At 31.0% G+C, this 15,849-nt stretch overlaps 3 protein-coding genes across 12 annotated transcripts in view; 1 reads left to right on the top strand and 2 right to left on the bottom strand.

Annotated features, from left to right (window-relative positions):
* stac (C2 and C2B_Munc13-like domain-containing protein staccato) overlaps positions 1-15,849 on the top strand; it is a 29,386-nt gene continuing 13,537 nt past the window's right edge. For 2 of the 10 annotated variants that reach the window (XM_067354343.1, XM_067354336.1), the window contains exons 1-3: positions 8,549-8,936; positions 13,655-13,813; positions 14,374-14,620. In XM_067354343.1, coding sequence (XP_067210444.1) covers positions 8,839-8,936; positions 13,655-13,813; positions 14,374-14,620 — 504 coding nt within the window. In that variant the 5' untranslated portion in view covers positions 8,549-8,838. Of the gene's footprint in view, positions 498-8,548; positions 8,937-9,587; positions 9,955-12,738; positions 13,044-13,654; positions 13,814-14,373; positions 14,621-15,349; positions 15,532-15,849 lie in introns of those variants that run through there. The other 8 variants (XM_067354337.1, XM_067354335.1, XM_067354332.1 and 5 more) reach the window with 8 other exon arrangements.
* LOC105670471 (trypsin epsilon-like) lies at positions 1,842-3,670 on the bottom strand. Its single transcript, XM_012364003.2, has 5 exons — positions 3,513-3,670; positions 3,202-3,299; positions 3,027-3,109; positions 2,619-2,883; positions 1,842-2,452 (listed from the first exon to the last, which is right to left on the bottom strand). The coding sequence occupies exons 1-5, from the start codon at positions 3,562-3,564 to the stop codon at positions 2,168-2,170; spliced, it is 783 nt and encodes a 260-aa protein (XP_012219426.1). The 5' UTR covers positions 3,565-3,670; the 3' UTR covers positions 1,842-2,167.
* Positions 4,188-7,369, bottom strand: LOC105670470 (uncharacterized). The gene is made up of 5 exons (XM_067354345.1): positions 6,980-7,369; positions 6,415-6,884; positions 5,561-6,282; positions 4,919-5,283; positions 4,188-4,689 (listed from the first exon to the last, which is right to left on the bottom strand). The coding sequence occupies exons 1-5, from the start codon at positions 7,014-7,016 to the stop codon at positions 4,244-4,246; spliced, it is 2,040 nt and encodes a 679-aa protein (XP_067210446.1). The 5' UTR covers positions 7,017-7,369; the 3' UTR covers positions 4,188-4,243.

Here is a 15,849-nt window from a genome sequence, read left to right as displayed (position 1 = left end):
AAATTGGATTTAACCATGTTCGGCAATCCCGTAAAGTTTCACAAGAAACATCTTTCGCAAAATCGCACGAGAGAGTTCTCAGATAACAAAACAAACATTGAAGAAATAAAAACGTCATCCACTATCTGTAAAGAAGAATTTTTAACTAACAGAAATCTATCCATTATGACTGATACGCAGCTCGAACTGGACGTCGTGGACAACATTTATTTACGACAGAAGAACCACACTAGTGCCAGAATATCGCATTCATCTTCCAGTACAGATTCGCAAGACTATATCCTGTTAGCATCTGAAGAAGTACCTGTTGTATCAAAAGTAGTATCAAAAGATACAAACTGGGAGTGCGTGAATTATCATGATATCACTGAAAGTATGCGAAGTAACAGCGCCGTAAAAAAATATTGCAGTCCCAAATGCAGTATTTGGTTTCTAAAACTTCGTCGCGAGATCTTGAAGAATTGCCGCAATAAAATTTATCCTCTAACGACAAATGGGTGAGTATATAAAACAATCTTTCAAATCTTTTGTTAATTGTCTTTATAATAAAACTTACTGAAAAGTGAAAATTATTTCACTATAACATCATATTAGACAATAAAATGTATATATTGATTAAAAGTATTTTCTATATTGTTAAAACCATAACTCCTGTACCGAGATTCATATTATATCAAGATTTAGCAGCATATATGGTATCATAAGATGAATAGAACATTATTATGATTCAGTATATAACACGTGCAATAAATAATTAATAGATTTATTTTTAATTGCAACGTGTCACTTAATTTCTGCTCGAAATTCTGTTCACAATACAAATAATTAGATGCTGTTATAAATAAAATAGTGACATCATCATTTCTAATTTTATTATTATCGCTATTAGTCGTATCTCAAGCGAAATTGATAACATAATATCTGTATGCAAAAATAGTTTGTCCGCCCACATAATTCAAATGTCACGGATGTTTCACTGCGATAATGCACTTCTCACGGTCTTTTACGAAGACACTCGATAGACGCACGTGGCCAGGGGAGTTTAAAGACCCTTGAAAGCGCGAACGCGCAGAACCTGGCAGAGGCTCGGTTCGCAGGGAAACACACGTGGATGAGTCATCCCAGTAAATAGTAGCTTGAAGTAACAGGCACACGTATATACGGCCGAGTAAACACAAAAAAGCGGAAGAATATATGATTACGCGATATTTTCACCTGCTTTATGATTTATATTCTTTCTTGCGTTCATAATAAATTATAGATAAATAAATGAAACTTTTATCAATTTAGTTCATTATATAATTTTAAGTGCAAAAATAATTTGCATTTCTAAAAGATATGTTTTTGTACGTAAAAAAAGAAGAAAATATTATGTTGTGTGACTGTTTTTAAATTTCAATCCTATGATTTTTATTGTAGAATTATATGATTTGTATTACGCAGATAGATTATTTTTTTAGACACTATACTCTTTAATCCAGCATTGTTTTGTTAATTGCTGCGTTATGACCAGTACCTACATATGGTATACAAAAGCTATAAATATTATCAAAAATATCATGGTCACGTAAAACTCAATATTCATTAAGTACATTATGTGATCACGTATTTGTATCTTTTATTTAGCTTTGCACGAGCGAGTGCTACGTGAGTCGCGTGCACGGGTGCGAGACACTCTTGCGTAGCGCGTGTATGTAGTGAATTTCCTGCACGCACCGGACCTGAACGCAGGAGGGTTCACGACTCCGTGATTCGATATGCCTTTTGTGCCTATTCTCTCGAAAACAATACTTTCAACCTGTATACTTGGATAAGAACACAAGGCTTTTAGTAGCATCATGTATTGAGTTATTTTTTTGCTATATTCACCAACACAAAATACAATATAATTTTATTAAATAAGTTTAATAAATTTGTAATTCGCTATACACACCGAAAATCATAAAATAACAAATTTTTCATATTTCTAATAATCGTAAATCTCTACTACTAATCATAGTTCAAAACTAAAGTATATTTAAGGTACATTTAAATAAACCAACTCTTTTTAATTGTTAAAAAATATTAATAATCAGATCAAGTAATTTTACAGGCCGATTAAAACTAATTCGGAACAAACTAATTAAAACTAAAAAAAATCGAAATTATTCATTGACCAGGTGTGCAATCATAAATTCGTAACATTTTTAATCCACTCTAGATAATAGGATACTCTAACGTAAACACCAGGCACTTTTCCACAACCATCACCAAAAGATACGACACCGTAAATTGTTTTGTTACTGGTTAATGGTCCTCCGGAATCTCCCTGACAAGCATCTTTTCCTGGGTTTCCATAGCATATATGACGATCATCTTCAACGATTTTTTTGTATATCTTACTAGTGTGAATGCAGGTTTCAAACGGAACGTGATGAATGTAAATGCCTCTAAGAGTTTGAGATACTTGTCCCTTCAAATTAAATTAAAATCAATTACCTTATATTCTTATTAATAATAGATTAACGCATATAGAGAAAGAAAGAAAGGGACAAATGTATGACATAAAAGAAGATAAATAACATTTAGAAAATGTAAATATATTTTTCAAATAAGAATATATAAAAAAGTTTGCTTACTGAATCAGTGGTTCCCCAGCCGCAGATAAACAATTTCTGGTATATTTTAGGAGCTGGTCTTGGTAGACGAATTGGTCGAATGGTTTTTGAAAAACGAAAGAATGGTTTTACTTCAAAAAGTGCGATGTCGTGGACCGGTAATGTCGAAAATGAGGGGACGTATGAATCATTATATATATGAATTTTTGTCACTTTATGCAGGGATCCACCTTTATCCGTTCTGTTGGATCCAGCCCGTACATAATACTTGGATGTTGGCGGATCTCTAAAAAATAATATAAAATATTAAAATTGTAGAAGAAAATTTTAACAGGATTTAATCTATACGTTTTAATTAAACCAGTAGTATAATTATAACATGCTAAAAAAATTAATGATAATATAAATAATAATGTAAAATCTCATTACAAACAATGAAAAGCGGTGAGACCATATTTCCGTGATATTATGCTAGCACCGCAGAAAAATCCATTTTCATCTTGTAAAGCAAGCTACAAATATATATATGTATTATAATTTTAATAAAATATTGACAAAAAAGAACAAATTAATAGAAAAAGCATAGTTAAAAAAGAATATTAACCACGAAGGGTCGATATTTTATATCGACTAATTGTCCTCCGATAATTTTTAGTTGCCTTTCTTGCGTTGCATGTCCTGTTATTTTTTCAAACAGGAAACCTAGAATATACATAGAAAACAATAAATAATTGCTGATGCCAATACTGAAAGTAGTTATCATGTGACTATTATTTTACAAAATTATTTATGTAATTATGCCGTAACGTAATAATGATGTATAGTGATAATCTGTGACGAAAGAACTTTATCAACATTTCTATGCGTGCCTTTTTTAATAATATAATAAAAATAATAAGTAAAATATTTACATACCGACAAAGTAGAGAATAATAACTGCTCCGCGCATTTTTACTGACTGTGCCATAATACGGTGTAAGCTGGTATATGTAAAGCGCGACGATCCATTTCATCGTGACTATAAATGTCATATTTCGTGACATATTTTGTGAACGTTTAACCGAGACAAGCGCAGACACTATCGTTAGTATTTTACAGTATTACAACGCTGTCAAGATTATACGTGATTTATATAAGTGCTACAAACGATATAATATATAATTTAAAATTTATAATTTTTTCTAAAATCGGTTATCTTAAGGATTATGAAACCGCAGTTACGTTTTAGTAGATAATATACAATGTCTGATAATAAGTTTCATTTTCTGGAGCTTATTTTATTTTTTCTTGTATCCCTTGCTGACGATTAACTATTTTCATCTTCCAAAGTGATTTCTTTATGATGTAATTAAGATTAGTTTACGTCTGATGATATTCTTGAAATTCATCTTTCAAGATCGCTTTTGTGACTATTTTCAACGCTGTAAAAATAATTTTTTCTTCCTACCGCGTGATTCTTATAACTCTATGTCTCATTTTATGAATTTTGTCTCTCTAGTTTTGATAACATAACTTTTATTTAAAATTTTATTAAGTTTACATATTTTATATTGACAAAAATTCTTTTATTTCACTAAACTAATGTTTTAACATACACATTTGTTTTTATAATAATTAATTTAACAATGTTAATTCCGCTTTTCCTCTTATTTTTTATATTTGTTGGAATAACCTTTTATTGAACTGTAAAAATTATTCGTTATATCTACAGGTATATTTCTGGTAAAATTTATATTTTCCTTATTATAAATGTTGATGATTTTCTTAGAAGTTTTAAGTATTCCCAAAGAATCATTTTTAATTGTATCAACTGCTGCGAAATCTGTTGAAAACAATGATCTACGTTTACGTTCAGATGACTCCCATTCTTCTGTCGATGTTTCTGCCTCGGAATTGACTTTATCATCTTTATACTTTCCAAAAGAGAATAATGTAGAAACAAAACTAAGAGTCTCCATGAATATGACGATCAATAACATATTATTTGCTAGATATGCTAGAGTGCTGTTATTGTTTCTACTTTGTATCTTCTTTACATCACTCATTGTAAGTATCAATCTTTCGAAGGCTGCATCAGTCTCCTTTTTCATCTCTGCAACAATATTTGTAATTAATTCACAAAATACAGCTGCTATTGCGTAAATTGCTAACCTCAGCTTCTTTTATCAAATTTGAAAATAATGAATAAAAATACATAATTTGTTAAAATTGCTTTAACACAAAATATCTCCTAAAACTAAATGACAAATTGAGGCATAATAATTAACAACAGTAAAAAATATTTCCTTTCTCCGCATGTAATAATTAATTGAAATACTAACGATTTTTTGTACGGTGTACCACAAGATGTTGATTATTTTTAACATAGATATTGTTGTATGGTGTCACTGTGGTTAAATATGTCACATATGTAGTTGGTAAGATAGTAGTACTAGATGGCATTTGTACATCTCTATCATTCAAATTTGAATATCCAAATAATTCTAAAAGTTTTGTCATCCATTCAGACAAATAGTCAAGAATTCTAATACGATTCTGCCATGATTCCTTGAAAGAAAACTTCATTACGTGAGTTAGGAACTTTTGCATCACTGATGCAGAACGATGAAAATTATTAATAGTCAGCATCATTTCTTTTAATATTCCGTTTTTATATTCATTTAATGACGCTGATAACTTTTTGCACCTAAAAAATGATAATTTATTGGTTATAACAATATATTAATAATTAAATTCCAAATTATGGAAACACCAAAAGCAAAATGTATGCTTAAAATAATGACGAACTGCATTTGCAATATTCACAAAATTAATTATTAAATATACTGTAAGGTTTTAGATCATTAAATAAATTAAATTTAATATTAAATTTATCTGACTTATATATTTTAGTTTAGTAGATCTGCACCAAATATCATATCGTTATGCTTTTGCTATTTAGTTTATTGTAAAACATTATTAACCTCATAGCCGTTTTCTTGTTTTTCGCAGCATTTTTCGAAAGTGCATTTAATCTTCTGCGGCCTTCTTCATAAATCGCGAAGCACTGACACACATCGTACGTCAATTGCCTTCCCCATGTGCTTTTCGAGAGAACATTTCCGAGGTCGTTTGCGACACGATGAAGAGATGACCGTTTAAATATTCGGCGGTTTAAAATTTTCTCATAAATGTACTTCATTTGCTGCACTGTAGTCCTTGGGAATTTCCAATTGCAATTAATGTTTACAGTGTTGTTTGAGACATCAACCTTGCAGTCGCTTAAATCTCCAATATTGCTCAACCACGGAGGAAACGTATAATGAATGATTCCTACGTGCGAGTCTCGCGTCGATAATGATATGCAAACCGCGAGACGTTGCAACTCTTTGATACAATCGCCGTAGTGACTGGCTCTTTCGACAAGTGAATGACAAAACAGCGCATACAATTGTTCATCGTTTGTACCGTTATCTGGTATAGAATAGGAGAAAGCTCGATTTAAGCCGGATTTGAATGACTTTACGGTTTTATTCGGTGAATCTTTTGTTAAATTCGCAAAGATCCGAATAAAATCAAAAGATTGTAAACTTTTTCTATTTTCTACTGACAGTAAGCAGTTGAACAATTCTTCATTAAATCTGGCAGCTTTATTTATAGTGTTTAGAAATTTAAAGCTCTTCGTTGCCTTGCGTGGTGACAATTTCTGAAAAAAAAAATGCTAGTAAATTATATATATATATATATATTATTTTAAAGTATATTTTTGCAATAGCACATTCTAAATGGTATTATTATCCTCTTTGAAAACAATCAATTTAGCCGCTTTAAAATTTACCTCATCCTTGAATAAAGTTATATTATACATTTTGAAATAATGATCGATTTTAAATCGAATCTCTTCTCCCACTTTAACGAGATCGCGTAATAGAAGCGATCCCTGGACTATACTTTCGGTAAACCAATCCTTAGAGCTTGTAAAATTCCATGGTGTTTGCTCATCCTGATGAACCGATATGGTCAGTCCACTGGCTTGCGCAAACTCTATAATTTTCTCTCGTATAATCTTACATATCTTACTAATTGTCTCTTGCGAATTGCCTTCATTAAGAAATAACGATTTCAATATTATCGGCTGTGTTATCGGTCCAGTTAATCTTGTCAAGAAATGTTTTATCACTGTCTCAGCGTGCTGAATTTGTGTTGGATTTACGAGGACAAAATCTGTAACGTCTGATGTATTTCTTTGGGACACTGTGATTTCATGATGATACATACGCTTTGTCGCCGCATAAAATACCATACATTCTGTAGTAAAAATTAATAGAAAAAAATATATAATTATTAATATCTTATTCAATTATTATTGATATGGAAAGATATGTCTTTCCTGTTTTACTTACCAAAAAATAGAAACAATACAATCAATTTGCAACGCATGTTTAAGCTGTGTTTGCAGATAACTAGTCTGCATTTATATAGATCCTTTTAAATGTACGTTACGCTCTTTATATAGAATTACAGTAAAATAATTTTTATAAATTTATTCAAACTTATCTCGCTGTAAACTGTATAGCAATGTATAGCACCACAAAAATGGAAAATTTATGAGTCCAAGCAGATGTTAATGTCGCCTCATAAACGTGACATAGTGCGATAATGATAATGTAAAATTATTAGGTAATGTAAAATTTATATTTAAGATTGCGAAACAATAACTAGTATTTATAATTAAAAAAATAAAATTAATATTTTATGTAAAAATTAGAATCAATATTCTCACATTAGAATACTAATCTAGTAAAAAAAAAAAAAAAACCGTTATTGATGTCTAACGATACTACAACGCATTCGCAAAGATACATATATAGTATCAAGCGACGTGGCGCCTGCGTTCATGAAATGCAACGATCGCGACACCAGTCTGGGTAGCAGCTTGCCAGGAATCAATTCTATGCAGGTACTGGTCTAGTATTAGCAATAAAGTGCGTTTGCGTTACTATCATTTAGTGTCTACGATCAAATGAAACTACTCAAATTTAAATATGATTGAAACTCATATTGATCGGCGTGCTGTTGATGATGAAAGTGACATTAAATCTCTTGTTCTCATCACATTTTTTTATAAGGTGTATTGATCAATTGCATATGCAGTCATCAGTGTTTATCAGCGATCGTTGACATTTATGAGAAAAATACTTTACATTTTTCATATATATTTATACCTATATTTTAAGTGAAATTAATATTTTTGCAGTAGTATAAATCCGATTTAAAAATGAAATAGTATGCAATGTAATTTGTGTACAAATTGCAATTTATGCAATATTTATTTTTTGATATTTTTATATATGTGTATCAAAGAGATCATCTGCATAATAGATGATGTCATCGAGATGACAAAATAAACTTCGCAAATGTTGAGTCATTTATACAACTGTGCGTCTTATGACACAAGCGCCTATTTAATTAGCTTGACATCACATGCACAACTGAAAGATAAGTCACGGATGAAATAAAGGTGCAAAACATTTTCTTGAACTATTATTTAAATATTAATCAAAAAGAAGATTCTAATTTTTTTATATATTAATTTTCTAAGGCAAATTTTATTAATCTTAAATTTTTCAAAATTTAAATTAAAAGAAAACAAAAGGCAATCAAATTATAGTTGAAATTAAAAAAAGTTAATGAGATTTATTTTTCGTGAGATAATTATGATAAATTTATTTTAACATTTAATAAATATATTTTTAACACGGTGCCATAAATTTTAGAAGAATGTTTTCTCTCGATAGATAAAAATTAGACAAAATAGCATTAGATAAAATTAAGATTATTTAAATATATAGAAATTTGTAAAATATGCGCACCGGATAAATAGAGTGAGCAGTGTAGCTTGGTATTAGGTGCCCTCTACCAGACGATCAAAAAGTACAAGTGAATGGCGAATGCTCATTCACGAATAAGTGGGACGCGTACTAGTCATCCAACATCGGTCTTTACGCCAGCCGGCATCTTTTCGTTGCGAAATGTAAATTCCTTTCGTACGCAATTCCTTTTGCAAGATCAATAATTGACAAGAAATGATTTTCGTGAGTGTACGATTAATATAAATATATAATTTTTCGCGCGCGCCCAAGTGCCAAACTATTAATTATAAAACAATTAAGATAAAGTACACGCCTTAGAGAATACTGGATCGTATATAAATATCTTTTGATTCATTACTGAGTGAAATCGAGGAAATAAAACTGTGAAGATGGATGAGGAGACTATGTGGAAAGGCTTTTATCATAAGATCGTAGAAGAGAAATTGGAGAAGGAAAAACAACTAGAGAAATCGGAACACGAGATAAGGTAAAAAAATATTAACCGCTTGTCATCATTTTGTATCTTGTACTTTGACAAATGCTGTAGATTTTTGAAGAACATGTTTTATATATAAAAGTTATTCCATATTGTTTAACTAATACTGTGATGATTAAAAGTTATTTATTAATAAAATTCTCTTATACAGAATGAGATGTTTGTATTCATAAACATATTAAATTAAATGACGCATCTATATTTATAAAAATGAAACAATATTCTTTCGTGGAACACATTATTCCAAGCAAAATAACTCTCTTAAGTACATGAAAATTTTGAAACATTTTAAACGTAAATAAAATTAAACAAATTTTTCAAAGAAAGAAAAATTATAATACATTTTTATTTTTAGCGTGTCATAATAACGTTAAAAACGTGTTGAAGTTATAATTTTATAAAAATAAAACTTTTATACCAATTATGCGTAAATTACAGAAATGTACATATTCGGAGATGGTATCACAATATTCATAATAAAAGAGCAAAGAAAGCAAGATAAACTACTTATATATTTTGGCATGTAATTAAGGCATCAATAACCGTGAGCTTCGTATGCATATTAATAATTTCCATGATTGATGATAATACTTTATGATAAACGTGTACGCTCCTAACTTACAGAACATTAAATTAAATTGTATATAGCCAGGCATATAGCACATGTAGAATCTATAAATAGAATGAGACTAACATGGGCCTGTCCGGAGGAGAGACTAACTACGTGACTCCGACCAAGCCTGTGTGATCTTCATACGTTTACATCTATATATGCAAAACATAGGTGTGTCTATACATATACCTATATGTCGTTCCGCGAGATCTGGCGCACAAGGTCGGTACGACGCTACATGATTCACAAACACTCGCGATGTCTTTGTAAGAGATAATTAACTACAAGCAGTTGAGTGAGAGACACGAAATCGACCATCCGTGAAGGAATTTGGTCAGGTGTAATCCGATTGTGTCAATATAAACGACTTATTGACACGTGCGTAAATCGTTTCCGGTATGTAAAACAGTATTAATATTTAAATATCTGTTTAAATGCTTAAACTGTATTTAATTCTAATTTGAAAGTTATTGCATTTCAATAAATTTATATAATAGTATATTATTTTATACAAAATCCCAGGTAGCACATGTTCGTTTCATATACGTTTCCTAAACGTATCCGATGGTTTTATATACGTTTAGGAAAGGTTTCTATATGAAATGAACATGTATCTGAAATGGTCCCCTTATTTCACAAGTGATGCAAGTGATCCAAAGTTAGAGATTTTCAACTTACACGAGAAATATGTTCTGAAGGATTGTCTGCATGTAGTAAACAAGTTGTGTAAGTCTAACTTCATAAGTAAGCGGCTGAGAGCAGTACAAAGTTGGAGAAGTGAACGATAACAGATAGGCAGCTCAAACGCAAAACACTGATTTCCCAACAATTTAAAAATTGGACTTACACCACTTAGGAGCTCGTATATCTCATTGCAAATTTTCTCGGCTGTAGATTCTATATTAAATTTAAAATAAATTGTGCAAAATATAATATAAAAAGAATAAAACAAGTATTTAATCATGTAAATTCTTTGTCATCATAAAATGATTTTATTGCAATAGCAATAAATACTAATTACGACAAAAGATAGATATAAACTATATCGTACGCAATAATGACACCCTTGTTAGGTCATTTCGTACCTATTTCTATTTTTACCATATTTCCCACGGTTTTCCACAAATCAGCGGTACCGCGAGAATACCGCGCACGTCATATTCAAACAATCAGTGGAATTTCCTGGTTTTCCCGAGTGTTAAGAGAATGATGATTGATGATAAAGAAGAGGAAAGACCATTTTATTGTTAGATCATTGCTTCAGGTGAACAGCCCATGAGAATAACGTTGAATCCCAAACATAAATTAAACTTTGATTTTGTATTTTAGATATTTTTTACGTTTTATATACAAAATATTTCACATATGCTGACAGTATGAATTATATAATTTTGTATTATTGCGGATTCTACACAGAGTAGAATAAATATACGACTTTTGGACATTAAAACTCATTATAAAACCCGACATTTTATTTGCTTGTGAAAAATGCAAACATATTTTTTAAATATTTTGAAAGATATTGAATTTAACGAACTGCTGAAACATGTTAAATCTATAATTATTTTATATATTAGAAAAACAACATGTATACGTCATACTTGCGTCAAATGTGGTATATTGCACTGATAAATTCAAGACTGAAAACATACAAACATTTTATCCTGCCAATATTGTTCCGAGGTCAACCATTTTATTGAAGGCCTATGACTTACATCATAATAGACCTTGTGCTTATTATTTGCAAGACAACATTTCAATTTCAGGATAATTTTTTTATTATTCAAATCGATTTTAATATCAAAATCGATCGCAAAAACAAGGAATAAACAGCTCGACCAAGTCCTCGAAATTACCAATACGTGCCATAAAAAGTTAAAAATAGATAGCAAAGAAGAATAGAATAAAATCGAATAAGCATACATTTTTCGAACGACAACCGACCGCAGAGTGCTCGAGTGGCATGTGATACCGTGATTCACTTTGCTCTTGAGTTAAGAATAAAAGAGGCTCAGGAAGAAGCAATGTATTGCCGCAAAAAAAAGGAACGCAGTAGTGACGCAAGTCAACATTTCTTTCTTGTTCTTTTCACTTCGTAATTTGAGAACGTACTTCCCGTTTTATTCTGCGCAAACTGTTTGCAGATTGAAAATTTAAACAATAACGGCGTTTAATTACTGTAATTATTAAATGGAGATAAAAATCAATTCCGTTCTCTACTCTTTTATATTTTCTTTTAAATGAAAAGAATGCAATTTGATCGAAATTATTCAGCTGATTGCAATATCAGCTGAAATAAGTCGAGAAGTTTTCCTCTTAAACCTTTTACTCTCATCCAAGTGTGAAGTGGTTTCCTGAAATCCTCATAGGTGATCGGCAAACAATAAATCTCCTACATCGTGAATTTGTTCGTCATTCTTCAGCACACGGTATACCAATTTGTGCTTATCTCTCAATCGTAAAACACGTTTATCTGGCATAGCGCGTAATTTACACATCATAATGGATGTTGACATAATACGTTCATAGATTATTTTTAGTCAAGAGAAACGTCACAACAACGAGAAATAATATATGTAAAAATATGTAAGAAACACTAAAACAAAAAAGTGTTATTTTATTACATAATGCTACGATTTCATGTAATCAGGTTGTATCGCGAGTATTTCCAATCTCTCTTTTATAAATTACATTGTTGTTATAATTTTAATTTTGATTACATTATTTTATCTCATCATTTCAATATCCACATTTTTGATTATGCACTACACAAATTCTTGTTCATTAACGCAAGCTTAATTTTAACTGCGCGTACTTAACTTTATGGACATCGAATATAATCTTGCGTTATATAAATTTTTATTTTTCAAGCAGCACAAATACATAAAACGTATTAAAAGTAAAAATTTTGTTAATAATATAAAATAAATCTTTTCTCCACTAAAACTTAATCAATATTCTTTTTTTACATTTTTGTTAAAAAGTATATTAAGTTAAAAACATAGAGCAAAATTGCTTTACGCAAAAAGATTTGCTCAAGGTAATCGTTACAATGTACAGCGGCAAACATTAAAATTATACTTCTGCAAATTATTTGTGCAATCGCGTCTTAGATACATCCTGGTACCTCCTACTTGGTAGTCTCCCACCTTAGTTAGTTTTCCACTCGAGTCCTTATTTAGTTTTCGAAGAGGCAGGAGCCAGATTGTGTGTGTTGTACTAGCTCCGAATCAGTTAACGGAAATCTGCCACTAAATTCACGGAACCCATAGACGCGTAATTCGCAATCGTGGGAATCTCTAACTCAACAATACGCGTGGAATCCCGTCTACGTAACAAAGAAGTAATTAAGTTCTGGTTTATATGACCAAGCTGCAATGTTATGACAGTCAGTATGAACAAAGCTACGGAACAAGAATAATGAAGAATTTCGTTACCAAAAGATTATTTAGTGATCCGAAAAAAACGATCGAACCTGCAGAAATGTGAGCATAAATTTACCGTCGAGCTTCGGTTAACTGCACAGTTTCTTGCATGTTAAATTGCATGAGAAATTTCTTTGAAAATGATATTTATTAATATCACAGTGAATCGTGTTGTCTTTTATCAAAATAGACATATTTTGGTTATATTCTGCAACAAGCTTTATTATTAAAGTGCAAATTTGAAGTGCAAACGTATCTAAAGAAAATATCCGAATTTTCTGCGAAATTTACTTCTTAGTTTTCTAATTAAATTTTATTTCTATAAAATTCTACATATTTATATACATATAATATTATAACGCACTTTTATATTCAATTTAAAGTAAAAAATTTAATAATTGATGTGGATAATACTAGTGTTTTTTAAATACGAATTTATACATTTTTATATTTTTTCTTATAGTATTTAGAATTTAAAAAATTATATAATTATAGTATATATAACTTTATTATATCCAAGTGCAAGAGTTTAAAAAATGAAAAATCTAACATTACAATCAAAGTTAAATTGTGAACAGAAAAATAAAACGTAGCAACAAGATTTTCTGTCTAGTGCAGTTTTTCCTGTGTAAATTTACATTGGAAGTCGTTGTGTTGTGTTTTTGCTAAAGGACTAAGAAAAGGAAAATGGCGCACTTTGATAAACTGGATGAGAAACACCCTTATTACGCAATCGCCGCTATTCGCATGTCGCAAAAAGCAGAAAAAAAAGAGATGACTGCCGCGAGAGTCTATTGGAAATTTGCAGCGTTCAACTTTATTAATAAAAGGTGAAACGAGTTTTTCATGTGTGTGTGCGATCTATATCTATATCGAGGGAAGGGCTTGCGACGCGTATTAGCACAGTAGTGCGCAATGTTTCTCATAAGCTATGCGCTTTTGTAAAGCCACGCTTTTCAGTAATTTGTATGCACCTAGGTCGTCCAATACACTTTCTAAAGTGCCATATCTTTTCCTTTTTTCTTTTCCGCTTTCCCGACCCATGTCTTCCTTTCATTTGAAGTATTACACTTGACAAGTGTGTTATATTTTTAAAGTATGGCTTCAGTAATACAAACAACGAAAGGTTTGTTGATTTTAAAACGCTACGACTTGTGTTGATGTTTAGGCAATCGATTATTAGAGTAAGCTTTATAGTAGTGCTGTGTTACAGTGACGTAATGCTTTTAAATGTATACTCGCTCACCATGTGATATTTGATATGACAATATGATCATCATATGATACCTTTTTATAAAAATATGTGTGAAGAATTTAAAATTTTATTAGATATCAAAGTTAAAAAATTATTGAGTTTATTATTAATCCGAAGTGACGTATATGCTTTTAGAATACAAGAATCAGATGGCGGCTTTTTCGAAAATCTGGGCACGCTGCTCGCAGAAAAAGCTCGCGCTCAAGAACAAGTGGAAGGTCCACTTCCGAAAAAGAAGGATGAAACGCAAGAGGAAGAAGAAGAAGACATCTTGAGTGAGGAAGGAAGCATTGAGCCAACGGAGGCTCTGCTGGAAACCGACAGTGACAGAGATGAAAATGAACATGCTCGAAATTTCGTAGCCGAATCGATGGGCTTAAATGTAAGTATTGCATTCTTCAAAATCATTACTGGCGTGACGAGGTAAAAAGAGGTAATTTAATCAATGAAAGTTTGATAGATTCTTTGCTATCATCTTGCCAAGACAAGATTCTATTAAAATTCTAACAATTAAAGATAGCTTGTTTCATCGCATAGTTGAAGATATTAATGACTACTTTTAAGAGGACGAATTCTCATGCGTTAACAGCATGCGAAGTGTTGTCTGAAAATACTTCAAGTAGCTTCATACCGCATCGTCTACGTCAATAGATAACGGGTGGTCTGTTCAATATCAAAATGACTGTGTACAGTTCGGATACGCGAAGCTTCATATAGCGCGCACGTTATTCGAAACAGATTCGTTGACATGGGAGAGTGATTTTAGACGATTGCATTAACTCTCTTGAGACAAATTCTCCCATAAATGTCTGAAAAAAAGTTTGTTTGCAACTACTCAGTATACGTGTAACAGAAAAATTTGATATTTAAAAATAATAAATGTGAGAACAATTCAGAAATTAAAATTTAATAAATAAACAGGTAATCCTTCTCGGTGGTTTTTTGCAAAGTTCATCTTCTCGGTCGTTGTATAATACAGTGATTTTCTATATTTATGTTAGATATTTATGATTCATACTTCTGCTTGGATCGAAACCATATTTTCTGTATATTGCCGCATGTCCTGCCACGTGATGGTAACGATTGGTAGCAATATTGATTTTTCCAAAGACCTCAGTCTGGCACAAAGGGTCGTCCAAGTTAGACGTTCCCTAACGTTATTATTTGAAACATCGCCATGCCTTTCTTCGGCATTAAATCTATTCGTTATATTTGTTTCCATATGAAATAATGCGTTTAATCAAATTTGACGAACCACTCTTTTGTAATAGTGAAGAAAAAGACAACAGATATGTAAGTCTGAAATTAACTACACTATTTTACTAGCACATTGTTGGCACTTGCACAAAAAAAATTATCTCAAATTTATATATGTATGTATCGATTTACATTAGATTGTGTATCCGATTTATGTATACGATTTGATTTGATAAGCAGAATCATATTTTATTATTTGTAATGTAAATAATTTGATTGCGAGAAATTCATTATCGTAATGAATGTATCCTTTCATCTGTTTTCATGATTTATTTTCCGTGATGTCATGCAATAAAGTGCTCAAATAAATTTTTATTGATTCAAGAATCAACCGTTCAGTTAGAGGCTTTAAGC

Source organism: Linepithema humile, chromosome 4 (assembly GCF_040581485.1).
Source record: "Linepithema humile isolate Giens D197 chromosome 4, Lhum_UNIL_v1.0, whole genome shotgun sequence".
In the NCBI taxonomy this organism is placed as follows: Eukaryota; Metazoa; Arthropoda; class Insecta; order Hymenoptera; family Formicidae; genus Linepithema; species Linepithema humile.
This window is presented reverse-complemented; position numbering and strand designations above follow the sequence as displayed.

Bases quoted from the DNA above. Each gene is read 5' to 3' on its own strand.
- LOC105670470 (XM_067354345.1), bottom strand. From the start codon at position 7,016: ATGCGTTGCAAATTGATTGTATTGTTTCTATTTTTTG. The intron at 6,885-6,979 runs GTAAGTAAAACA...TTTTTACTACAG, and splicing joins TGTATTGTTTCTATTTTTTG to AATGTATGGTATTTTATGCG. The intron at 6,283-6,414 runs GTAAATTTTAAA...TTTTTTTTTCAG, and splicing joins TAACTTTATTCAAGGATGAG to AAATTGTCACCACGCAAGGC.
- LOC105670471 (XM_012364003.2), bottom strand. From the start codon at position 3,564: ATGGCACAGTCAGTAAAAATGCGCGGAGCAGTTATTATTCTCTACTTT. The intron at 3,110-3,201 runs GTTAATATTCTT...ATATATTTGTAG, and splicing joins TAAAATATCGACCCTTCGTG to CTTGCTTTACAAGATGAAAA. The intron at 2,884-3,026 runs GTAATGAGATTT...ATTATTTTTTAG, and splicing joins CTCACCGCTTTTCATTGTTT to AGATCCGCCAACATCCAAGT.